The sequence below is a fragment of the Platalea leucorodia genome (assembly GCF_965183815.1).
Source record: "Platalea leucorodia genome assembly, chromosome: Z".
Classification (NCBI taxonomy): Eukaryota; Metazoa; Chordata; class Aves; order Pelecaniformes; family Threskiornithidae; genus Platalea; species Platalea leucorodia.
This window is the reverse complement of record NC_138858.1, coordinates 86,475,739-86,502,298: the sequence shown is the minus strand read 5'-3', so window position 1 is coordinate 86,502,298 and position 26,560 is coordinate 86,475,739. Positions and strand designations below refer to the sequence as shown.

The window sequence follows — 26,560 nt, the reverse complement described above, 5'->3', positions numbered from 1 at the left end:
GAATCTGATTTAGTTTTAACAGTTTGTTTCTTTATAAACTGGCAAAGAAGGACATGATTTTTGTAGGTATATTATAAACTATTCAAATCTCTCCCTCTTCCCCATAAATGATGTATTTTTAAAATTCCTAAAAATAACATACTGCTACAAAATGTAGTATTTCAAATTGTGCTGAAAAGATTCTTAGTAGAATGGCAGTAGTATTCTTCCTTATAAATCCAAGTGTACTGGGTCTGCCTGGGATAGAGTTAATTTTCTTCATAGCAGCCTGTGCTGTATTTTGAATTCGTACCTCAAACACTGTTGATAACACAAGGATGTTTTAGCTACTGTTGAGCAGTGCTTGCACAGCACCAAGGCCTTTTCTTTCTCCCACTCTGCGCCCCCAGCAAGTGGGCTGGGGGTGTGCAAGAAGTTGGGAGGGGACACAGCTGGGACAGCCGACCCAAAACGACCAAAGGGACATTCCATGCCATATAAATGTCATGCTCAGCAATAAAACCTGGGGAAAGGAGAAGGAAGGGGGAATGTTTGGGGTTATGGTGTTTGCCTTGCCAAGTAACTGCTATGCGTGATGAAGCCCTGCTTTCAGGAAGCGACTGGACATCTACCTGCCGATGGGAAGTAGTGAATGAATTCCTTGTTTTGCTTTGCTTGTGCGCACAGCTTTGCTTCACTTACTAAACTGTCTTTATCTCAACCCATCAGTTTTCTAGTTTTTGCCCTTCTGATTCTCTCCCTCATCCTGCTGCAGGGTGGGTGAGTGAGCGGCTGGGTGGGGACTTACCTGCCAGCTGGGGTCAACCCACTACACCATGCACAGCAAATTAAGTAAGATCCAGTTAAACCTTTTTTCAAAACTATCTATATCTTCCATGTTCTTATTGTTGAGAATCAAAGCTATCTCACCAAGAAAAGCATTGAAGTTGGAAGAGGCTGTTGACTGTGTTAGCATACAAAGGTCACATCAGTACAACTGATGTCTGCCAGCTTAGCAAATGCAATTCCTACATTGCTGTTCCGTTTAATGCACTGCCAAGTCAAGTGCTCAGTGACAGAAGTTTCACAGTGTGTTTTAGTACACATGAAAGTTCTTATAGGAAAGCTTTTAAGTCATAAGAAAATTCATTTTAACTTTTTTACTTTGAATTACAGAGTTATTTTAGAGTTGTTTTAGAGTTCTTTTTCATGTGGTGTAGATGTTTTTAGGGTTATGCAGTACTCCAAAAGTGCCTAAAACATACTTCCAAGAAAGCTATTGGAAGTGACATAGACCAGAAAGACCTTTAGTGCTACAAATTTACATGACACAAATTTATACCAGGTAATGATACCTGAAACATGGAAGAAAACAAATCAGAAATATGCAAGATGATGCAAGTAAAAAAATGGAATTAATGCCTTTTTCACTCCTTTGTCAGGCTATGTAGGACAGCTTTTTTTAAAAAACCACCAGTAGCATCAGGGATGAAAAGCATTTCTGATACCATCTGTGACATTGTGAAAAGCCATGCATGCAATAGCTCAATGCTACTCAAAGTGTTATAAGTAATATACACGTTCCTTTGTAAATTCTAAAGCTGAATTAACAGCTTTGATTCAAGGAACCTTGACCAGGAGTTTCTGCATCAAACTCTTTTAAATAATATCATAAATAATAAATGTTACTTATGTAAAAATTACATTCAATATTGATTTGAAAATCTCAAGTGATGGAAAAACTTTTACATTCTTTGGCAGTGCACTTTAAACTACAAGGATAGCGTATCAGTTTTATTCCACCAAGTTGTCCCAGCATATTAACACAGTGTTAAGCAAGGGTATTCAATTTCCTATCACTAATTTTATTCTGGTACATTTAAGATAAAGTATATTCTATCTATCTAACACAAGAAAGCAAATGCACTCATATATGTAACTTAAGTCTTTATAGGCCTTCGTTCTTTCTTTTTCTTTTTTTCTGATGTAGGTTACTGTCCTGGTTTCAGCTGGGATAGAGTTAATTTTCTTCTTAGTAGCTGGTAGAGTGCTGTGTTTTGGATTTAGGATGAGAATAATGTTGATAAGACACTGATGTTTTGGTTCTTGCTGAGTAGAGTTTACACTAGTCAAGGACTTTTTAGCTTCTTGTGCTCTGCCAGGTGCATAAGAAGCTGGGAGGGAGCATAGCTAGGACAGCTGACCCAGACTGGCCCAAGGGCTATTCCATACCATATGACATCATGCTCAGTATATAAGCTGGGGGAAGAAGAAGGAAGGGGGGGACGTTCGGAGTGATGGCGTTTGTCTTCCCAAGTAACTGTTACGCGTGATGGAGCCCTGCTTTCCTGGGGATGGCTGAACACCTGCCTGCCGCTGGGAAGTAGTGAATGAATTCCTTGCTTTGCTTTGCTTGTGCGCGCGGCTTTTGCTTTACCTATTAAACTGTCTTTATCTCAACCCATGGGTTTTCTCACTTTTACTCTTCCGATTCTCTCCCCCATCCCACCGGGGGGGAGTGAGCGAGCGGCTGTGTGGTGCTTAGTTGCTGGCTGGGGTTAAACCACGACAGTTACAATAGGCCTGAAAAGTGAAATATCTTCAGAGTACGTAAGTCAAGGAAACCAGTAACTCAGAATTTCAGCACGGATTTTCTCACTTAGAATCACAGAATCACAGAATGCTTTGGGGTGGAAGGGACCTTTAAAGGTCGTTTAGTCCATCCCCCCTGCAACTGGCAGGGACATCTACAACTAGATCAGGTTGCTCAGAGACCCATCCAGCCTGCCCGTGAATGTTTCCAAGGATGGGGCATCTACCACCTCTCTGGGCAACCCGTTCTAGTGTTTCACAACCCTCATTGTAAAAAATTTCTTTCTTATATCTAGTCTGAATCTACTTTCTTTTAGTTAAAACCATTACCCCTTGTCCTACTGCTATTGGCCCTGCTAAAAAGTCTGTCCCCAACAGAATACTATAACTATTTCTGGATTGCTCTTTTGACACCCACCCCCCTCCACGTTTAGACACATATATATAAAAAACATAATTTTGCAACAAATCAGCACTAGAAGACAGGAAACATATGCAGATATTTTCCCTCCACTCTAGTCCTGATTTGTTGTAATCTCTTTGCATCACAAAAAAAGATAATCTGATTCTAAAAAGCTAAAAAAAAATTGCCCCCTTTTACTAATTAGAAAAGAATGTGCTAGATATGCCAAAGAAAGAATTTAATTGAATTATTCATCTGTTTTTATTGAGAGATATTTTCACTCAAGAATTGCATGGAAGTTTGGTATATCACAACTGGCATGTTTGTTTCTTCCCATGAGCTAACAAGCTTGTGTAAGCTGGGAAACATGGTCACCCCTTTATACTGTGCTATAAAACACTTAATTTCTGTGCCTATGCAGATAGTAAGAATACCCAAAGTCATCCCTTTCATTTAGGTTTCTGAATGGCCTTAACGTGTTTCTTGCCAATGTGTTGCCTCTTAAGTAAACAGCTTTTAAAAAGCAAAACTGGTAACAATGACTCACTTTTCCTTCCTGAAGACAGGAAGGAAAATTTTGCACCCAATATGCCATATTTAATGACATGGAACTACTCTGGCTTTATATATGCATCTCAAAAATAATAGAGAAAGGAGAGAAAACACAGTTCTGCCTGCATAGCTGGGGAGGATCTGCTCCTTCAGCTTTCTGAATGACCTTTTCAACTATGTCATGGAATCTTAAATAGTCTCTGAATATATGGAAAAATCAGTATATCAGGTTTTAATATAACAAAATTGAGAGTGCAGAAAGGGATAATGACAAGTTTTGAATATCAGAATATGGTATTTTGGTTTAGAGTTTATTTTTGGCAAAAAATGCAAAGGGAAAGAAAATGCAATATATAAATACGAAGTTAAAGAATAAGGCTGTAAGAAAGAACATACTACAGATATTATGAGGCAACAAGCTGCTTTTTAAGGCTAGAATTCATATCTGCAGGGATATTGTACATTACAGTGCATAAGATCAAAGTGGGAAAGCAATAGGCACCTTGGTTTTATGCTGAAAGTACAATTCCTATATATATGTATACAAAGAAAATAATAGAATCTAAACAAGGGGTAGGTCTCTATATTTTATGTTATGTTTTATTCTTTCTTTTAAGTTTATTTTTCATATATGTACTACACTGTGTCTGACACAAGTGATTATTCTGCTTATGCAAAGAACAGTTTATGAAAAAGGTATGGCTTACAGTGCTGGAACTTGTCAAAAGCAGGCATAGTAGAAAAAAGAAAATGGTGCCTACACTCAAACTGCAGATTCAACACCAGGAAATATATGAAAGCAGTCTCATTTTCCAAAGAAACAGAATGGCCACTGACACCAACTGAATGGAAGCCTGGTTGGTGCTCAGTACCTTTGAAAAGGTAGGTTGTTTAAATATAAATATGGGTATAGAAGCCTAATTTTAGGCACATTTTTAATATCTTGACCAAGGATAAAAGGCAGTAGTGTTTCAGAATGTCTTACTTTGATAGCCCTCAAAAAAGGTAGGAGGTCTGGCTAGGTAAGATGAGTGAAGCTCTCATTACGTTTAATCTTTGTGCTTTCTTAACATAATGAAGAACTACTAGGTATTCTATTGAAAGTGCTTTTTTCTCTGGAATACTTGATTTTCTATTGTTGTTCTGTTATCGTATTGAAAAAGTGAATGAAGTACCTATTTATTCTGTGCTTTCACAATAATTTAAAAGAGAACGCAGAGACAGCAGTAAGTTTGTATTTTATGTGAGAATCTAGAAGTCAAAGATGTTTCACAAGGCCCCTAGCTTCTGAAAAGAAAGAGGTGGTATAGAGGACACTCAGTATCTTTCAGGTCAATGTCCTGCTGGTCAGCAGGTCACAGAACAGCAATTAAGTTGCCTTCAATTCCATTTTTATGAAAAGACCTAGGGAAGATACCAAATGAAACTAAAGGACTTGGGAAGAAAACCGGGGCATTTATTAAAATAAAATAATACATATCTGTAGAAAACAGAAAAAAACTATTAGTTTTGTCAGCTTTCTCCTTCCAACATTTCCTGAATACAATCACTGTAAAATAAGATAATCACCTCTTTCGTTACACCTTATTGTTTGACAGGATGTGTTAAGCTGGTGTCCCTAATGACTACAGTAATACCTGCTGGTAAGGGCATGTGAACATCTGACTGTAGCCAACAAGCTACTCATGACTCGTTTCTTCTCTACAGATCAATATAAGAATCTTATGGATCAATTCATTTCCTTTAGTGGAGCAAAAACCAGCATGCTTCACAACAAAAGGCAGCTATAACAAGCAGCTGTGATACTTACATATAATTCCTCACAAAGGAATGAACAAAGGAATGCCTCTAAAAAAAAAATGTCGGTCTTCATTATTTTAAAGTATAAAATTCATACTCACATCATTTTTTCTGTTCAATTCTCTATGGGAAAGTATGACCCAATCTGCTAGAATATTTATGTGTTTGGTAAAAAGCACTGAGGTTTCGCTTCCCAGCCAAAAGGTCTTCAGAAGAACTGTCTGTGGCATGACTTGCTGATGCTGTGAATTGGTCCCTTCAACCAAACTGTAAAAAAAGAAAGTGAAAAAACCTAAATCTTTATGCCACTTTGATTACTATAGTTACCAGACAGAAACCTTGTCTTCTGTCAAAACACACACAGGTTTAAGTATGGAAAGATCAGACACAATTTCTGATGAATAATAAGTAAAATAATGATGACTATTACAGTCAGACTGAAGGAATTCTAATATTGTGCTAATATTACATAAAGTAAAGGCTGCCTTTACTATAGAAAGGCAGCGCAAAACCAAGACATTTTTATACTTCATAAACTAAGGAAAGGTAATTGACTCCCTAGCTAAAGATAACAGTTAATTGAATTAAAAAAAAAAAAAATCAGTATGTTCAAAATGCCGCTTGTCTACCTTAAAGAATGAATATTGAAACACTGCAAAGCTAAAAATACAACTTTATGAGCAAAATTAAATGCTTATTGAAAGTTGTAATATAGTGAAATAATTGGTTGGGAAAAGTTAAGAGGCCTTAAACACAATCAGAAGAAAATCCAATACAAATTACAATAAACAAACTAAGAATTGAGACATATAAAAGGAAATGCTAAACTGAAATCTCTGTAGAACTTGCTAGGGACATACAAAACCTGCTACATATACAGAAATGCATGTGAAATTGTGAAAAAGTAGTAAGAAAGTATTGTCTTATAAAACCCACCTTTTTATCAGAAACTCTACTTCAGCTTTTACTAAATCAAAGAAAAACTTCAATAATGTTTTGTGAACTATCCTCTGTTCATCCCCTCTCCCTGAATCTGGGACTGCATGACAAATGGTTTTGCAACACAGGCAAGACCTGAAAAATAAACACCGAAAAATCCATTTGTATGACAGAAATCGTAGTCTGATCTATCAGCAAAAAAGTCAGCTTTGAGTTTTGACCATTTTTACAAGGAAATACCTTGCTCCTCAGCGACATTCATCATTTTAAAGCCTAACTTTCTGGTTTTAAAGCTGTATTTAAAAAAAAAAAAAAAAAAGTTTGTGACTGGGGCTTTGTGTTGTAGATGAAGATTTTGTATTATAGTGTAAACTAAATAATTTAACCATATTCAATTTTTCTCTCTCTACTTGTACTGTACAATTACTGAATTTAACAGACCTTCTTTAAAATCTTTAATTACAAGGTAGCCTCGTAATATTTTATAGACATTGCAACATCCTACAAACCTTACTTCAGATTAACAGTTCACACATACTATTTGACAGGACTACAGTTTGTGATCAAGTCTAATGATTGTCTAATATGATGGAGATAATTTTGAAGTAAAGTGCGAACACATTTTTTTGGCTAGAATTTTGAGTACTGGAACCACGAGGTATACAACTGCTGGGTATTCACATTCTGCCAGTAAGTACTAAGAGATAAAATACTTTATCTTAAAGATAAATTCTCTTCCATTCCATGTGACATGCTACTAATAAAAACTATTAAATGTCCAATTACAGTGATTCAAGTACACTGATTCAATGCCCCTCAAGACTATAGGCATGCTTACAATCATACACATTCATGTATCTGTAATTGTGATTGTATCGAAGTATTTAAATGCTACTTAAGATTTTATGACAGTAATAAGAAGAGGTACAGTTTCTCTTCCAAATGAATGGAAGAATTAATTTCTATTGATGTAAATTACAAAAAATGAGTTCTCAGGCAAAAGCATAGACTAACTACCCAAACAGCTCTTATGTACTGAGTCTTGTATTTGTAGATGTATAGGATATAATCAGGCTTCCTGAATAAGATGGTAAAGTTTAAGATTCGAATCAAAATACAACATGAAGATTCATGTTTGGCAAGATAAGACTGGAATTTGCTTTGTAACTGCAGATATATATGTGTCTGTCTATATCCACACATACACACCAGAACAGCAATAATACATAAATTATTATAATTTGTGGAAAGCTTAAAAAATAAAATAAATAATTTTTCAAAAAGGAAGGAGGACAAGAAAATGCACATTTTTTCCTTACTAAAAAACCCCCTCTGCCTGTGAGATAACACGTTCTGAAACATAAAGTGAAAGGTCCAAATCTCAGTTACAATTCTAGACCTTCACATACAGTTGACTTGTTCTGGTGAAAATGTGACTTTGATACAACAGAATTCCAGCCTTCCTCCCCTGTCCCTGAGTTTGGAGTAGCATAACAACCATTGCATCCAATACCTCATCAAACTTTCATACCTTACAAGCATCTCTATCAAGGACCATGTGCCTTTCTTACAGATAGGACACTGAAGAAGATCCAAATAATACTTTAACATAGATGGGGACTTCCAAGGAGGATCACGTTGGAGAACAAGGTACAAAATGTGATGAAGTTTAGCACAAAATACTGCATCTGTATTTCCCTGTAATAAAATGACAAAATAATATTGGCTCCATACTGGCCAAAGATCCATAATCACTAAGAGTTTATATATTTTCTTTATTCCTTACAAAATCCCAAGTGACCAAATTTAATCAGTAAAGTAACATGCAATTTAATGCATAACTACAAGCAGCAAAACTCAGAGTTTACAAAAAAAAAAAAAGGAAGGAAACAAGGAGAGCTCGCTCTAGTGTGATATTTCAGCTGAATGCATCACTGCTTAGAACGAACCTTCTTCTCAGTTGAGCTCTCTATCTAAGTTTAAAAAAAAAAAGTCAGATAAGTGCTGTTTCTAAAAGCAAAAAAAAAAAATTCTGGGCCAATTCTTCCACAATATTTAGAGCACTACCTTCCTATGGGTTGTAAATGAATAATAATTTTAAAAAATCCTTAAGTATTGAATTCTTCCCTTTTTAACACAAACACATTGATGAACACAAAGTGAAGGGTGAATACAACACTAAAAACCACTAAATATAATGTCAGAAGCAAAGATCATAAAACTTCCATTTCTTGCTTTAATATTTATAATACTTTAGTCTTCATCTCTCACCAATAGGACATATTCTAGAAGAGAATGAAGAAGTTGCACGGGAGGTGTAGAGTACTTTTGACCTGCAATAAGTTCTGTGATTACATCAGGAAATAAATACTCCTCCACTAATCCTTCAAGTATATACCATGTGCTTCTGGACAGGTCAGTACTTTTAACCTAGAAATAAGACATCTTTGTAAGTAAAAGAACAGTGTAATAAAAAAAAAACTTACAAGAACTAACAGCAAATCTCTAAGTAAAGTGTTGGTAATATAATAAAACAGGGAGAATATTATAAATTACACCAGATATATTACTTATTGCCTGATCCAATAAGTTGCTGTCATCTAGAAAGGCCTTCAGGCTTACTGAACTGGGCTTTTATTGAAAAGGTGTTAGGTTTCAAAATGTGCTTCTCTTCTTAGAAGACCTGAATACATCTACCCTTTTAAAAAAACAAATTACAATTCACACACTCAATAACTTGTCTATAATGTATTCTGGAAAGGTACGCAAAGGAGAGTTAATATTTCCAAAAGTGCAGACTGCATCCCACAGTATATGGCCAGAGCAATAAGATTATTAGTAGAGAAAAATGTAAAATCATGAAATACATAATTTACGAGTACACATTATAAAACTATAAACTATGTTTTATCTCTCTAGCTCTCCTATTCCCATATAGCATGTCAGAGAAGCAGCTAATGCTACAGATAGCACAGGTATTGATCCCAGTGGATTTCAAAGCTCTGAAGATCTTCTTAATGGCACAGGGCTTCCTTCTTATTCTCTGCTACTCATGACAGCAAAACACTTAACTTTGCAAGCTTTCAGAGGACCCAGAAGGATCTAATGGCTTTCATGAAATGCTGTATCTACCCTGCAATTTCCCTGCTTTGTCTGTATGCTCAGCTTTCCAAACCTTTATTTCCACAGATTAATGACACAAAAGAGGAGCTATTGAAGTTCTCAGCTACATTGCTATTTACATGTTTCCTCTAGTCCAGGTTAAAGCCAAAGCTAAGATGCACAAACCAGTTTCAACCATATTGCTAACTGAAGCACAGCTTCCCTCTGCCTGGTAACTTCTGTTTTGAAATCCAGCTATATGTTTGACCACATAGCCTGAAGCTCTGGTAAATGCAAAGAAACTGGGAGAGGGAGTCACAACTCAGAGAAGCAGAGTCCGGAAGATCACTGATTAGACTGCTGGGAATTAAACAGTTACACAGCTCATGGCTTGGATAAGTGCACTCTTCGCTGGGTAAAAAACTGGCTTAATGGCGGAGCCCAGAGAGTGGTGGTGAATGAAGTCAAATCCAGTTGGCGACCAGTCACGAGTGGTGCTCCCCAGGGCTCAGTATTGGGGCTGGTCCTGATCAATATCTTTACTGATGATCTGGATGAGGGGATCGAGTGCACCCTCAGTAAGTTTACAGATGACATCAAGTTGGGCAGGAGTGTTGATCTGCCTGATGGTAGGAAGGCCCTACAGAGGGACCTGGACAGGCTGCATCAATGGGCCAAGGCCAACTGTATGAGGTTCCACAAGGCTCAGTGCTGGGTCCTGCACTTGGGTCACACCAACCCCATGCAACGCTACAGTAGGCTTGAGGAACAGTGGCTGGAGAGCTGCTCGGCAGAAAAGGGGGTGTTGGTTGACAGCCAGCTGAACATGAGCCAGCAGTGTGCTCAGGTGGCCAAGAGGGCCAATGGCATCCTGGCTTGTATCAGAAATAGTGTGGCCAGGAGGACCAGGGAGGTGATAGTGCCCCTGTACTCAGCACTCATGAGGCCACACCTCAAATACTGTGTTCAGTTTTGGGCCCCTCACTACAAGGACATCGAGGTGCTGGAGTGTGTCCACAGAAGGGCAACGAAGCTGGTGAAGGATCTGGAGCACAAGTCTTAGGAGGAGCACCTGAGGGAGCTGGGGTTGTTTAGTCTGGAGAAAAGGAGGCTGAGGAGAGACCTTATCACTCTCTAGAACTGCCTGAAAGGAGGCTGTAGCGAGGTTGGGGCCGGTCTCTTCTCCCAGGTAGCAAGCAACAGGATGAGAGGAAATGGACTCAAGTTGTGCCAGGGGAGATTTAGATCTTTAGGAGAGCGTGGTCAGGCACTGGAACAGACTGCCCAGGGAAGTGGTGCAATCACAGTCCCTGGAAGTGTTCAAAAAACGTGTGGATGTGGTGCTTAGGGACATGGTTAAGAGGTGGAACAGGCAGTTAGGTTAACAGTTGCACTCGATGAGCTCAGAGGTCTTTTCCAACCTTAATGATTTTATGATTGTGTGATTCTGTAAGTTTATTATAGCTTTAGTCCCTGACAACTTGTAGACTTCATGATCTCTGCCAAGAAAACTGGCTCCTAATGTACATTAGATTAAGCTACTCAAGACATCCTAGCAATTGTTTTAAAATTAGTTTAAAATTTAAATTAACACAGACTTTGAGTCCAATTGTGGTTTTGAGGTTGAGGGAGTACACTACTATTAGCAAGATAGTTTCCAAAAATGTCTCAGTAATAAACTGCCATCATTAGGAGCTCAGTCAAACCTGAAAAAACTTCTGAAAGAAATTATAATCATAGTTAAATCACAGCTAAAGTCTCAGTGAATGAGCTCCACCTTAGCATTAGATATTTAGTTTCTCTGCAAATGTTTCATTTCTCAGATTCCTAATGTATGCCATTGTAACAATAAATAAAGCCACTCATCTAGATAATTTTCTTTTAATCAAGTCTTTGTGCATCTGGTGTACGCAACTCACATTTATTTCAATTTTCTCATCCATGCATGCAATATTAAAATCTTCACATTATTTCCTTTAGAAAGAATGGTTGCATTCATACTTTTGTAATGTTAATTATATGCAAACAGCGTATCTAAAGAGCAATCATAAACTTTTTAATGGTAGTCAAAGAACAACTTCTCTGTCACCTGGATTTAAGATGTGTGAAGATGACTCAGTATATTGTGCATGTACAAGCACGTTACTACTGGCCCTCATCTGGTGATCATACCAGTATCCGTCTTTTTATATTGTGATTGAAACTTCTATCTCTTGAAAATTCTGATACTAGAGGAAAGAGCAACATCAATGCTTTATTTGGAAAGTACACTGAAATAAAGCTGTTTGGGGAGAGTGTGAGGCCTTTTGCATTACATTCAAGATAAGGATGAAGTAGAGAGACGGTTTTCAGTGTATTTGTAAGGGGTAAGGAAGGAGGATAGAAAACTGAGGTGATGAACTTTTTTCACTATCAGGAGACACCTTTTGTAGGGCCTTAACATTCAATAAGCTGTACAAAGCTGCACTAGATCACATTCTGGCTGATGAGGAACGAGCAGTTTCTGGTGAAGCACTGCTGGTACAACCATTAAAACTTTGAGCAGAAACAAATGAAACATGAAGGCCAGCAGACAATAAGTTGTGTTTTTTATAGTGTAACATGGAAGAGAAGCTGACAAAAGAGAAATAGATATTTTAAGGAAGATGATAGATAACACTTCGCTGAGTTAAGTCTTCCTAGAAGATGCAAACTGAGATGACTGAATATAGAATGTAGTTCTAATCTGTTAATTTAGTCCATAGGTTTTATTTTACTTCACTAGTATTATTGGAAATGTTTGTTAGAGCTGTTTTTAAAAGCCATAAATATACTGCCTATAAAAGTCCCATATCAGTTGCAAAGGCTAGCAATGGATATTCCACAAAGCAGTAAAAGACAGTAGCAGGTCATGCACAAGGAAAGTATTAGAATTAGGCTTAAAATTTCTAAATAAAAATTATATTAAGAGTACAGAATAACAATTTCAGCTTACATGTGTTAAGAAAGCTAAATTTTTTTTTTCCCATAAACTCAATAAACTAAGCATTAACATTAAATTTCAATGCAAATCTGTTCAGTAACAGAAATGCACACAGCATTTTGCCCATTAATGGTAGTGTTGGACAAAAGCATTTTAGTGCTCGTGTTTTAAAAATATTTTTCTCCTCCCCTCCTTAATGTGTCAATAGAAAGAAATCAAACAAAAATAGATTTCTGTGAAGCCTGAGAGCCCATTTTGTCAGACTGGGACCTCATTTATATATCAAGTAACTATTTATGTAGTATGGCTCATGAAGATACCAAATCTTCAGCTACCAAGAAATACAGGAAGCTAATAGATATTCTTTAAGTGTTTCCCATTTTAACTTTTAAATAGAACAAGTTGCCATATAAAGTACAGTAGCTCATAGCTACTATGTATAATGCTTTTTAAGTCCTAAGAGGTAATGTTTCAACATTATTTAAAGATTTATTCTTAGTATTACAGATAGAAAAGGGAAAATTTTGAAAGTATTTATTTACTTAAGATATAACAAAGACTTAATAAAACCTGTTGCTGACCTGTACCTGATTTATGGCCTATATTTGGCCTAATGGGAAGAAAAATGAGAAATTAACTAAATAGTCCAAAAAGAGAAATTAAGTCAAAGTAATTATAAAATCAGGACTGGAAAACATAATGTATTCTACTTGCAATCTGTGCTTCAGTACACTCTGAAACCTGCATGATGATGTTTAAGGCTAATGCTGTAAGAACAACTGCTCTTTCTTTCTACAGTGAGACTTTAGCTAACGTTTGTCCCTACTAGCAAAAACATGTGAGCACTGCAAGAAGTTATGTATACTTACTCTTTCTTGCTACTGCACAAATACAGTGCTTGAATAATTAAGATGCTCTAAATCATATTAGGACACCTTTGCTTCTTTTCTTCTGACGTTAACAGGTAAAGTTCTCTTAACCAGCCGGATTAAAGATTTTCTTTGTAATAAAGGGGACAGTACTGAAAGCACTGTAAGAATGAAGAAAATTCAACAGTATTCCAATGATGTTCTTTAATTCTCCAATAATTTTATTAGAGTTTTGGATAACATAAATATTTTAAAATGTTTCTTCGACAGCTAATTTCACAATGAAAGTCTACCTTCATAATAAAATTCCATATATGCAACATGCCGTCTCTGTGAGAATCCTTACCTTTGGACTGCATTTATTCGGCTGGTCTTTTTGAGCAAACCTGTGCTTCATGGCCTGTAAAACAGGATAAAGTCAACCTGCACACTGGATACCAATAAACATGTTCAATAAATACTCTATAAAAAAAAAAAACAAAATGGCAACTTTTTTTAAACACAGTTCAAGCAAAAAATTCAACACAACAATCTGTTTATATTTCTCTTTTTAATATTTGGGTGGCAAAATTATGCAATAGAGGATTAGTGACCTAAAAGGAGAATAATATGGGCAATTTTTCTTCCCATTTTTCCTCTTATTCTCTGCTTCTTGTTTATGTGGTTGCTATGTAAGGACGGTTTTACTAGATTTGGTCCACTTAACCACATTAAAAAATATTGTTTTCAGTTTTTCTATGGCAAAATGCAGACTTTGGATTCCTCTTGCAAGTTACCTATAATGTGAAGATATGGCAGTAGGTGTAAAAATGTACTACTATTATTGCTATATTTAGTTATGACCTAGCGTTAACAATCTTACTCATACATGTTACCAAAGAAGTCTTTTAGGAGAGATTGTCTTTAGGATTATGATTACTTCATCTGCACATAACTACATAATAGCTTGAGGGAAAGATAATCTGATAAGAAGTGCACTTGTTGTATGTAGTATACATGAAAAGTCAAAGACATTTATTTTTTAAAAGTCTGGAGGGTATGGTCTTGACAAAATGCCACCGATAAAAGAAAGCATTTGAAGGTGTATAGATTTAAGCAGCCTGAGTCTTATGTTTGTTAATCTCGTGTTTAAACTTTGTGTACATTAAGGACTTAAGAATTCTAATTCTTTTGCTACTATGAACCTTTATTAATATACATAGAGGACCTGATTTTGCAGTGACAAATCACAAGTACTTCATGTAAGCAAGCTACTACAAAAATACTTACACACCATCATCTGCATCACTGTAACTTACAGAGATAATAGATCCTAACCCAAAGTAATTGTTTTTTCTAGATCCAAAATAATGTTTTTAATTAGCAATATAGCACATTTATCAGGATGAGATATGTGACAACACTAAAACAAAGGAGCGCATTTAGCTCTATTTTTACTTGTAATAAAAAACATTGATATGAATCAACAAATACTTGCTCTAGGATATGGTTAGTTTTAAAAATGTGTTAGTGTAATTCAGCTAGATAGCAGGAAAGTCATAGAAAGACTGTAATCCAATGACACTTTGTTGAACTTATCTCATGTATTACACCAAGATTTCAAGTAGTCCACCATGTCTTCCGTACACCCATGTCTACCAATTAGCATTACTAAATTATATTTTAGCTAATGGTAAATGTAGTAAATATGGGATTATTAAACATTGCAGGTTAAAAGATGTTCAAATGATGTTCAAATATCTAGTTTATTAGCTTAGTACTATAATAAAAGATAAATTTAATAAGATACATTTTACATTTTCTGCTAAGAAAGCATTAACTGTTACTTACCGCAGCAAAATACATATGTTTTATAACAGCATTTTTCATTTCAGCAAGCTGCATGTTAGACATGATTTGGCTGGTTTCTTGTGCAGCCAGGAAATGGTTCATTTGGATATCTTCAGTATTTTGTATTTCATTCTGTGCAGAGCAAAAAAATACCACTTTTTTAAGTTTCAAAGCTAATGCTCTAAAATAGCTTTTATGTGCTAAGCCTTTCTATATATTCTATCATAAACCATTGTGTGCATATGCATACTTATGTAATTGTTCAAGGGTCTACATTATGTGCCAGATACACAGCTGGTGGTTTGGAAACAAACCACTGATGTTGTGGGAGCTATAGCACAGGAATTATCAATGCAAGCTTCCCCATAGTTATTTTCCTAACTGACTTTAACTCTGACCCAATCCCCATGGCTGAAACAAGAACAGTGTTTCCATAATGGATTTTCTCTTTGGACTTTTCAAAAACTAAAACCAAAGCCCACACCTTTTCAATTAGTCAAAAATGTAGTAAAGATTCTTTAAGACATTTTTTCATCAATTTGACTATGATCATGCATTCATTTTATAAAGGCCACCACAACGAAATCTTTTCAGTTCTTGCCTATAAGCCTGAACTGAACTAAAATTTTAAAGTTCTTTTTTTTTTTTAAGTAATCTTTTTTCCAAGTCCATGTATCATTTCCAGCTATTTCTTCAGCACAAGGAATGAGGTAGTATTTCTCAAACAGGTTTCCAACTCATTCTGAAGACTCTCAGCGAAGCCACAAGATAATTTTTGTTAGTAAAAAATAACTGCAAAAAAAATTTTAAAGTTATTTCAGGCTATGGGAACAATATATTTCAGTAAGAGTTTTAATGTATGCTTTTTGTCAAAGACAGACAGACTAAGAATAAAACACCATCTTTGTTTTAGGCAAATACACATGTAACTACAAAACCAGCCTCCTCCTGCGGTGTCATGAGTTAAGAACATAGATACAGGTGAAGTGCTCCCCTTGGTCACAGCACTGATGGCCGTTTTTTACTGGGAGCAGATGTGGAAGGCTCACAGTGTGGGGTAGCTTGCCTTCTAATTCAAACATCTAAATTTAATGGGTGAATCAACTATAGGAAATACGGGAAATAACAGTAGGCAAAAAACCACACTCGTGCATGCAATGATAAGATGCAAGCCAGGAACAGTTTATACTTTTAAGTTTTCAAGATAAAGTTTCAAACGCTGCACATGTTTCATCCTGTTTTCAGATTTTCCCTTAAATGTATAATTCAAACCAAAAGTATTTGGCATGTGCATAACTATATTTCTAAACAAATACTGACTTTGTTGCACATTACAGAAGAGTTAAGTATTTTTGGTAACTTGAAAAGAGCTCTAAATAGCTTTTGATGAGCCAGCGATAACTGAACTCTGATGCATTAACTACTCTTTACTTCTTGTGGCACTTTCTGCATATTATTTTCAACATGCTTATAAAAATACTTATATTCAAACATTTATAGCACCATCTTAGCAAAATGTTATGAATTCCAGCATGCATCCAACCAAGCATTTAAAGCCTCTGTTTAAATTTGAGACTAGCTCCCTAAAATCATGCGTTTTAATATCTTGAACCAATAAATTTGACACCTTGTAGGATCAAATAATTAACGACAATCTCACAGTGTATTTTAACACTAGAGTTATGAGGTTGAGATTATAAGAAGAGATACTGAAACATAAAGATGAAGCAAAGACTTGGTTCAGAAAGAAATCACAGCAAGAACAGTCTGAAAGTGTAGTTCCACTGAAAAAAAGAATACTGTTTTACTGAATTCAGCATCTGGACATATACGTGGGTGTTTAGGGGAGGAAGGGGGGTATTTATTTTCACTAGAAGTAGCAGTCAAATAGCACGACTACAAATTTACAAAGTTGGAACATTCTAATGAATTATGTGCCAAGTACTTCTGGGAGGGAGAGAAAAGAGTATGTCCATAACATTCTTTGATAAAGCCTAATACATTTGGACAAGTGTTGTGATTTGATTGCCTATGTTTTATTCTTTTCCTTTTAAGAGACTAGGAGTCTTGGCAGTATTCTGAGTTCTTTAGATGCATTTAAATAGAAAGCTAATGCTCTCTTGGCCTCTGAGGTGAGTTACTTTAATGAAATCTAAGAAAAAAAGATACATGCAAGTTAATGGACTGGTTACAATAGAAACCTGTTATCACACCTGGGAGGAATTCAGGGTGCATAGCAAGAAACACTTTATTCTCACTTTATTATTCACTTTATTCATAGAGATCAATAAAAGGTGAGGTAGCCATAAAAACTTGACACTCATTCCTCTATTAAATGTAAATATCTGTCTTAGCTGAAAGGTGCAACAGAGAACAGTTTCCCTGAATAAGTTTCATTAAGAGAGTAAGCATTAGACTGAGATCCCATGTGGATGTGTGTTTTAGTCAGGGTGTAAACATTAAGACCTTTCAACCCTCTTCCCACCCTTCTCTAACAGCTTTACTGCTCATTAAAACAGGAAGAGCAAAGTATATGCTTTAACCTGAAGAATCCAAAGGATTTTCAGATGAAGTAGGTTTTCTTAGTAACAGTTTTAACTCCTACTTGCTTGCAAAGCTGGTGTTTTCAATTAGCAGTTGACTAAAATCGTCCTACAGTCTGACGAACTACCAGACTAAAGGAATCTTCTGAGGCCTTGGAGTAGTTCCACATCAAAACGCTAAGTTCTGAATAGTGCATCTGTGTCCTGGTTTTGGCTGGGATAGAGTTCATTTTCTTCCTAGTAGCTGGTACAGTGCTGTGGTTTGGATTTAGGATGAGAATAATGTTGATAACACACTGATGTTCTAGTTGTTGCTGAGCAGTGCTTACACTGGTCAAGGACTTTTCAGCTTCCCATGCTCTGCCCGGTGCACAAGAAGCTGGGAGGGGGCACAGCCAGGACAGCTGGCCCAGACTGGCCAAAGGGCTGTGCCATACCGTGTGGCGTCATGCCCAGTATATAAACGGGCGGAGTTGGCTGGGGGGCAGGGACCTCTGCCTGGCGCTGGGCTGGGCATCAGTCGATGGGTGGTGAGCAATTGCGTTATGCATCACTTGCTTTGTATATCACTTGCTTTGTATATTCTTTTATCATTATTATTTCCTTTCCTTTTCTGTCCTATTAAACTGTCTCTATCTCAACCCACAAATTCTACTTCCCCTTAATTCTCTCCCCCATCCCACTGGGGAGCGGGGGGAGTGAGCGAACAGCTGTGTGGTATTTAGCTACCTGCAAGGTTAAACCACAACAATCTGGTAAGCAAACAGCTATGAATCATTAGGCATCTCTCTCGCTAAGGAAACAGTAAAAAAAAATTGTAGTTCTAGCGAATTCCGCACATACAAGAAAATTCACTGAACAGTGACATGTCCCCTCATAGTTGAGACGGAAAAGTGAAAGAGGAACATGCCGCTCCTCCTGCTCCGATTTCTCTTTTCCATCACTGTAAATTTAACTCCTTATCCAATTTTGGAGCTTAATGGTAAACCTAATGCTATGAACCATTTAATATTGCAGTGGATGCCTCCAACAAAAAACTCCATCTCTCTGGAATGACGACTTTTAGTGTGGCTTCTCTCTTCAAATAAGGTCCATCCAGGTCCTCACATCTTAGTGGATCTGATGATGCATTGTCCCACGTTCTAGTTTAGTTAACAGAAGAAAGCTGTTACAGGGACTTTGGAGAATCCTCTTCTACCAATCAAGAAATACAGATCTTGTATTATCAAGAATTTAACACTTTTGACTAGTAAAAGAGAAAGAAGTTTTGTCATGAATGGTGACAGCTTTTCTAACATGGAAAGAGACCAAGCTGTGAGCATCATGTGATTTGTAAGGACTCGTTAACATTTTCTGAAACACAATTACGTCCCTTCTGAGTCCATGAATGAGAGTTCTGCAAACAGAGAAGCATTACAGTATATAAACTGTCAGTATGTAAGACATTCTTAACAAGTCTTTTTGGCATGCTAATCTATTTTCATAGGGTTGCTGGTTGCTTATAGAATCCTTTAGTTTAAATTAATTTTATTTAATTCTGTCTACAAGTATGGAATGATCTTTCTACAGTAATGGACAGTTAAAGGTACACTCAGATAGCAGTTCATGAAAATATTATAGGAAATTATAATTCTTGCAGCATCAACCTCAGTGCATTGATTGAAAAGGGAATATAGGTGACTAGCTGACATTAGATTCCCAGCACAGAAGTATTCTGATTGAATTTCCTCTGCCTAGTATACAGCCCCCTTACAAAATTCACATTGCAACCACCAGTTCTTCCCAGCCATGAAGGACAGATAGCAAACTGATTTTGAGGTAAGAATCTGAATTTTAACAAAATAATCTACAGACTATTTTACCATAGTCTATCTATAACATTATGAAAAAAAGGTAGAATAATTGAGGCCAGCTGACAAAAGAAGTTATTACATGGATACTGAAGCACGAAGATACTATTACAATACAGCTTAATGGTGTGTGCCAAACCCAGTAAAAAATATGTATATTCATATACATAGATAGACAGATAGATACACACACACATCTGAAATCCTTACCAAATAAAGAAAATACAAATTAAAAATAATACTTTTTTTTCCTTGGTATTTTTTGAACAACTGTTTAGTTGATGATCACCTACACTATAACTTCCTCCTAGAGTCTAATTAATTTTTCCAATAATAGTAGCACAAAGCAGGAGCCAAAGAAGAACATGAAGAACGAATAATGTATGCTTCCTTGGTGTTATTTCTTCTGGTCTGAAACAAAACACTGCTTTTAAAAGACAATTTTTCTATTACAGAATCACAGAATGGGTGAAGTTGGAAGGGATGTCTGGAAGACATCTGGTCCAAACCCTTGGCCCAAGGAGGTCCACCTAGAGCCAGCTGCCCAGGAGTATGCACGGGTGGAAAAAAAAAAGTGTTTTCTGACTTTCAGATCGAACCTCCTGTGCTTCAGTTTGCCCATCACCTCTTGCCCTGTCACAGGGCACCACTGAAAACAGCCTGGCTCTGCCTTCATTGCACTTTCCCTTCAGGTATTTAAATACATTCATAAGCCTTCTCTTCTCTTGGATAAGCAGTCCCAGAATCAGCAAGTTGTATTACCTTTAATCAAATTACAAAACATTCAGGCTGATCATATTTCCCTCTATTATTAATGCCGAATTATTTACAGTAATCAGTAAACCTGACATAAATTGCTAACAACGACAATGAAAAACTAATTTTAGATACGTTTCTTAATTTACTTACCTCAAAAAGGTAATCTCCTAGATACTGCAAAGGGTAGCATCGAGCTTCAGAGAGACATTTTTTGTTTTGCATAGGAAAAATTTTATTATTGATGAATATATGAGTTATATTGTGCTCTGCATTTTGAGATGAACATATGGTTGCCTTTCCAGCTTGCAGAACTCTAAATAAACATATTTGGAAAGATGTATTTACTGCATTGTATTAATACCACCTAAAGCTACATTATTATCCACAAACTACAAGCATGCAAGTGCAGAAGAATAAGGGTTCTAGATGTATGACACTGCCCAACCTTCATTAGGAGGATAAAAGGGTGCTTAATAGCCTTCAGAAAAGGAAAGAACCCACTTAACAAGACATTCTTCTCTTCACAATTTAACACTATTAATTAAAATTGATGTACACCCCTGCATATCTGATAGAAAGCTTTACCTGTGCATTTTTTCAAAGATAAATTTGGTGACAGCAGCTATAATTTATTGCATTATGTCCCCCACAATGGAACACTGCTTTTCTGAACTGTAACATATTTTCAGAATGCAAATACACTTTTTTACTTCATTTTGGAGTCATTTACAGCATTTGGTACTGTCCAATATCATACACAAAAAACAGATTTGTTTGTCTTTGGGATACCATTACATGTAAGAGTTTCCCCAGGGGCAAGTTCCACAGTCGTACTGCTGCAACTATTCCTATCTTTTAGAAAAGATACCAGACAAAAAAAAATGGTGGAAGAAATAAGTCTCTTGACATGCTGGATATATGTTCTATTTTTCATAATCCAGGTATGTAAAAAGAAAATTATGCTGGTCTCACACACTTACCCATCCAACAGCTACGCACTAAAGGCAGGAAAAGCATAGAAGGGGGAAAAAAAGGTACAGTGTTGTGAATATTAGAGGAAAACCAATCTTTCCCCAAAGCTACAGTGGCCTTTATAATTGAAGACATTTTTTGTCTCCAGCAAGTACTATCTACCTTTCAGTGTTTTCTGACTAAAAGGATCCCCATGTTGGTGTATAGGAAACAGTCTGGAAAAAGATTCCTTCCACAAAATTGCCTGTTAGGTTCCTGTCTTGCTGATGCAGTTCCGTTAAAGGTTATTTCTACTACAGAGAGTTGTGCAAGACAGCATTTCAATAGTGTTAGCATGAAAATCTGCATAAACAGTTTTTATGGAAAAAGAAACAGCATTTTTCACAAGTGTAGCAGGATGAGTGCATCTTTCTGCAAGACAGCACATAGTAAACTCTTCTGCTCAGCCAAGAAAATAGCATACTTAGAATGTCTTCAGTTGGCAAAATCAGAAGATGGTAACTTCAGCTACACCTCACTTTGTCTTTAGGAACTGCAGACAGGCATTCTGCGATGCAGCATGCTGCTCCATACCATCATCAACCTGACAAACTGCCCTTGCCTTCTTGCCTGTGCATCTGTGGCACGCCCAGACCTGAGAAGTACTCCTAACTAACTGGGATTTCAGCGGAGGAGAGTAGGACAGTATCTGCTCCTGCAATGAACGTAAAACGCTAAAACAGCATCAAGGAATGGTTGCTTTTACTGTACCAGAAGCAAACAGTCATGAATATACTGTTTGCAATTCAATGTAGTATTTAAACCACAGAATCCAAAGGGGGGGTGGGGACGGAACAGAAACGTAGTCCCAGAATTCTGGCATTTCAGTTGTTTTCCTTTTCTTTGCTTTTCCTTCATACATTTGTCCTTTACCTTCTGAACTATCTGTACTTACACCGTATCGGAAACATCTGTTACAGTACAAATTAGGTCTTCGGAACTACAAGAAGCTGTTGCATAGATGTGACACAAAAACCGATCAGATCAGTCACAGTGTGGCCTGGATCCATAAGACACAGTTCACAGCTGGCTCAGGTCACCCACCCAGGTGAAATAACATATCCTGTTCCAGCTATGACTTGAGTGTAACAGCCACACAAAACAAACAACTGCTCATAAAAAACATAAGCCTATGTATCTTGCCTCATGAAGAAAGTTTCTGTAAGCAGTTTACATAAGATGCAGATATATGAGAATGCGTGTTATTTTTGGCACTATACTAAAAGAAAGCAAGAAAAGCAGTGGTGTTAAAGATTTAAAGTAATTTTATTTCAAAACAGTATGGAAGTGTATTAATGAAAACAATTCAGTTTGAAGAGCTGGAGGTTGCTATGGACCAAATTAAATGGGATGGAAGAACAAAAATGTGTTCAACCGTACAATAAGTGTCCCATCATTCATTATTTAAGCTTTAAGACATATCCTCCTACCTTCTAATAGACGCCATTTGTTTATCACCTTCCTTAACAAGGAGGACAACTTTCCATCTGTGGAAGGCCCCTGGAGCACTAGAGTGTGTCAGTTCTTCGCGCCATCTTTTAGGTGCAGATTGCATTTGAGGTGAATAATGGGTGTCTTTTTCAATTTCATATCCCCATTCGTACGTTGTTTCATCAAGCCATCTGCCACTTTCGGCACTATTAATTATGTACTCCTTAGTTAGTATCCACTTTCCTAAAAAGCAAATGAACTGTCAACCACAAAAGATTTTTTGTGCAGACAAATGGCAATCAACTGAAGATCTAATATAAAATTAACTTCAACCTTTCTTGTGCAAATAAAAGCTGGAATTTTAAGTATCATTTTAAAAACTTCTTCCTACTCCAAGAGTTCTCCTCTTCACACTTTAAAATCGGATATCTCACAATACCACTGAAAATGATCGTTTTGTTTTAACGATGAAGTACCTTTTTTCCCTTCAGAGATAAAACGTCTGCCTCCTCAAAAATCTGCAAACGGAATTTTTCAGCCTCCCAGATCTTGTTCTTATGACTTCCACAGAACCTTGCTTAACCCTTTATTTTTAATATCATTTGACACTTTTAGAAATGTACTAAAATGTAGTAAATTGAAAAAATATTTTACCACCAATGATTAAAAAGAGGAATGAAGGTTTTAGCATGTAAGCTGTTTCTTTTATATCTTCTTAATATTACTTGCATTGTGAGTGTAGTGAATATCAATATTAGGGGGATACGGTTTTAGACTTTTGTCTTTCCCCTTTCTTCTTTTCACATGCTTTTCTCTCATCCCTTGGCTCCACCTCCTCCGCCTCTCCTCTTTCATCTTCCGCATGTATGCTTTTGATACTGTATGTAATGATCTTCCCCTTTTTCTCTGTCTCTCTCTTCTTACAGGTTCAGGTCAAGAGCCGTGGTTAGTACCCTGCTCCTGTATTGAAACACTACCTACAGAAGATACTGTAAGAGAAATTGACTTGAATTGTGTGAACCTAATTGGTTTCACAGAACAGCAGGGTTGACTGGCAAAATGTCTCAGTGCAGGAGCACAGATGGTACTTCTACATAACCTAGCATAGGTACCAGTAGACTTACGACTGGAAAAGGTATGCTGTGCACAACCTGTATGTTAAAATCACTTTCATTTCAAAGTTTCCACCTCAAAACTTCTGTCAGCTAGGAAGTCCGTGAAGACTGGCATCCTTGTTAGTATTTCTGTTCACCTCTAGGGAGCTCTAAATGGGTTTAAACATGTTCTTTTACACTTCCTTGGGAAAAACTGCAGTAGGAATGAACACGCTCTCTCTGCCATCAAAGGCAAGAGCAACGATTATGCAAAAATAGCATCTCTTCCAGGAGTAAAAAGTACTAGATGGTACTGGGGAAGATTTGCAAGTATAGAAACATGACAGAGTTTTGCATTGCCATGCAGACACTACATATATAATTTCCACTCAGTTCAAGAAAACATCTCCAGATGTTTTAAATCCCAAAAAGTATAAAAACATGAACTCAGAGGTTTATAATAGTTAAAATTAAGTGCTATGCCACAAATCTATCTGCATTTTAATATTGTTTCCCTCATGGAAACTTTTGGTCTACTTCCTTTTTGATTAATTGATTGAGTATAATCAGAATTCTACATTAGTACAAGGAATCACCCATATATATATATATACACACACCCCTAAATTCTAGCAGCGACAGATGATTGAAAATGCGTGCTAATATGGTAAGTACAACTACGAAATAAAGAAATTTACTTATACCTTTAAACCCGAATCTATGTTTAGTTATTTCCGTCTGCTATCTCTTAAATTTAAGATTATCCATCCTAAAAATTGCTTTAACACTGGTACAATACGATATAAGGAAAATAAAGATCATGTTTAACCAGTTAACAGATCAGTATTATGAAATCTCATAAATCCACAAGATTTTCTAAACTCATCATAAAATCCTTCCAGGTAATCTCATTCTAAAAGCATTTTAGTTGCTTATGTATGGGATTTCAGCATCAGGCTGTAGGTAAAAGAAAAACCACCAGGAAAGGCCAGAGGCTTGTGCCAGAATGGCGAAAGCCTGGAACTTGCTCTTGCTGCATAAACAGGAACGTACAGACAGTGACCTTTACCAGTGAATGCTGTGTGTGAATTTGGTGTCAAAAATGCATGCTGACTACAGGTGTCCATACTCTGTCTGCCCCCTTTTCAAGCGATCCATTTTTAAGCGCCCATATCATTTGGAGATGACTTCATGATCTAACTAATATAAAACAAAGCTTTCTGTTTGGGAACAGATGCAGATCAAAAAAAGGAAGATGGCAGAAAAATCATCGAGGAAAAAAATCCAAACCAAAAAGAAGTAAATCAGAACTTGAACATAATACCATGTTAAAAATCAACGTTAACGGAATAAGAAGAATGAGGGTTCGTAAGACAGTTCATTCACAAAATGAAAACAGGTAACTAGAAGCCTTTTAAGCGTCCTTTCCAGTCCTGTGTTATGATCCTATGAAATTTTACAGCAAATCTTTTACTCACCTGCAGCACAGGCGGCTAAGAACTTTTCACTCTTGCACGGCTTTTTTGCTATAAGATGTGTACAATTTCTGTATTTCTAATAAAACAAAAGAACACACTTGTATCACTGGAAACAGTTTAACTTTCTTGGCTATTTATACACAAGTCTAAACTACCGCAGAGTCCTATATTTTAAGGCTCACATTTTTTGTTTCTGCTCTAACCATCAGGTACTTTAGTAAACAATACCTTATTATCTAAAAAAAAACAGTCCAGTTTGAACAGCCATTCGAGCAGTGCCTTTTTCTCTTGTTTTTTAAAACCAGTTAATTGGATTATCCGTTTCTGGCCGCCACCTGCCATCTGTTAAAAGAAAAACAAACGAAAAGGAAACATTAACACACAAAACACACATCAAAAAACGTTGCTTGCATGATGTTACTAGTATTTCCTACTTGCTTCCTAAGAAAAAGGGGAAACACAGCGCGAGGAATCAGCACTACCCGACGGCGGTACGCCACACTGGAGCCTGTCACTGCCTGTCACCGTCAGGACACCCGAAAGGCGGTAACGGGGTAGGCCAGACAACCCCAAACTGCGGCCTGCAACGGGCCGAGCCCCCCGGGGCCGGCACTGCCGCTCGGCGCAACCCACACCCCCGGCGGCGGGAGGCCGCGCCGTTCAAGCCTCCGCCCCGCTGCCGACCGGGCCCCGGCGGCTGCGAGGGGCCTCCGGCCGCCCCCCGTAAGGGAAAGCCGCCCCCCCTCAGGGGAGGCCCCGCAGCGAAGTGCCACAGAGGTGCGGCGGGCTCGCCGGCGGTCCCAGCCGGGAGCTGCGCGGAGCCAACCGCCTCCCCCGCTGACGCGCGGAGCTCACCGTGGGGGCGGCGGCCGGGCGCCTCCTCGTCCCTCGGGCCGGGCCGGGCCGGGCCGGGCGCTTCCGTGCCGGGCGCTGCCTCCCGCGCTCGACCCCCGGCGCGTTCCCGCCTTCCCCCCGCCCCGCCCCCGGATGTGGCTCACGGCCGTTCCGGGCCGTTGTCACTGACGCTCCGCGGTCGTCGGGGCTGTCGGCGCGGAGCCGCGGGGGGAGCCCGGCCGGGTAAGTGGCCCCGGCGGGGCTTCCCTTCCCCCCCCCCTTACCGCGCAGCCGGGCCTTGGCGCGGAGCGGGACGAGGCTGGGGGCCGCCGCGAGCCGCCACGGAGCCCCGGGGTTCCCTGCGGCCGCGGCGCAGCCGGGCGTCGCGCAGTTCCGAGGCTTCCCCGAGCGGCGGCGGCGCCTGGCGGCAGAGCGGCTGGTGGGCGCCCGCCCCCGCGGCGGGAGGGCGGCGCCGGCGCCCCTCTGAGGAGGCCCCGCCGGAGCGGCCCGGGCTTCGCGCCTCAGCGCGGGG

At 38.1% G+C, this 26,560-nt stretch overlaps 1 protein-coding gene across 2 annotated transcripts in view; it reads right to left on the bottom strand.

Annotated features, from left to right (window-relative positions):
* SLF1 (SMC5-SMC6 complex localization factor 1) overlaps positions 1–26,350 on the bottom strand; it is a 41,738-nt gene extending 15,388 nt beyond the window's left edge. Inside the window, exons 1-11 of one of the 2 annotated variants that reach the window (XM_082335766.1) lie at positions 26,313–26,350; positions 25,423–25,536; positions 25,195–25,270; positions 22,622–22,865; positions 20,331–20,493; positions 15,029–15,160; positions 13,545–13,598; positions 8,537–8,695; positions 7,797–7,963; positions 6,263–6,400; positions 5,428–5,593 (exon numbers count right to left, since the gene is read on the bottom strand). In XM_082335766.1, the coding sequence (XP_082191892.1) occupies positions 5,428–5,593; positions 6,263–6,400; positions 7,797–7,963; positions 8,537–8,695; positions 13,545–13,598; positions 15,029–15,160; positions 20,331–20,493; positions 22,622–22,865; positions 25,195–25,270; positions 25,423–25,536 (1,413 nt within the window). In that variant the 5' untranslated portion in view covers positions 26,313–26,350. Of the gene's footprint in view, positions 1–5,427; positions 5,594–6,262; positions 6,401–7,796; positions 7,964–8,536; positions 8,696–13,544; positions 13,599–15,028; positions 15,161–20,330; positions 20,494–22,621; positions 22,866–25,194; positions 25,271–25,422; positions 25,537–26,049; positions 26,130–26,312 lie in introns of those variants that run through there. The other variant, XM_082335765.1, reaches the window with a different exon arrangement.
* Between the last annotated feature and the right edge of the window lie 210 nt (positions 26,351–26,560).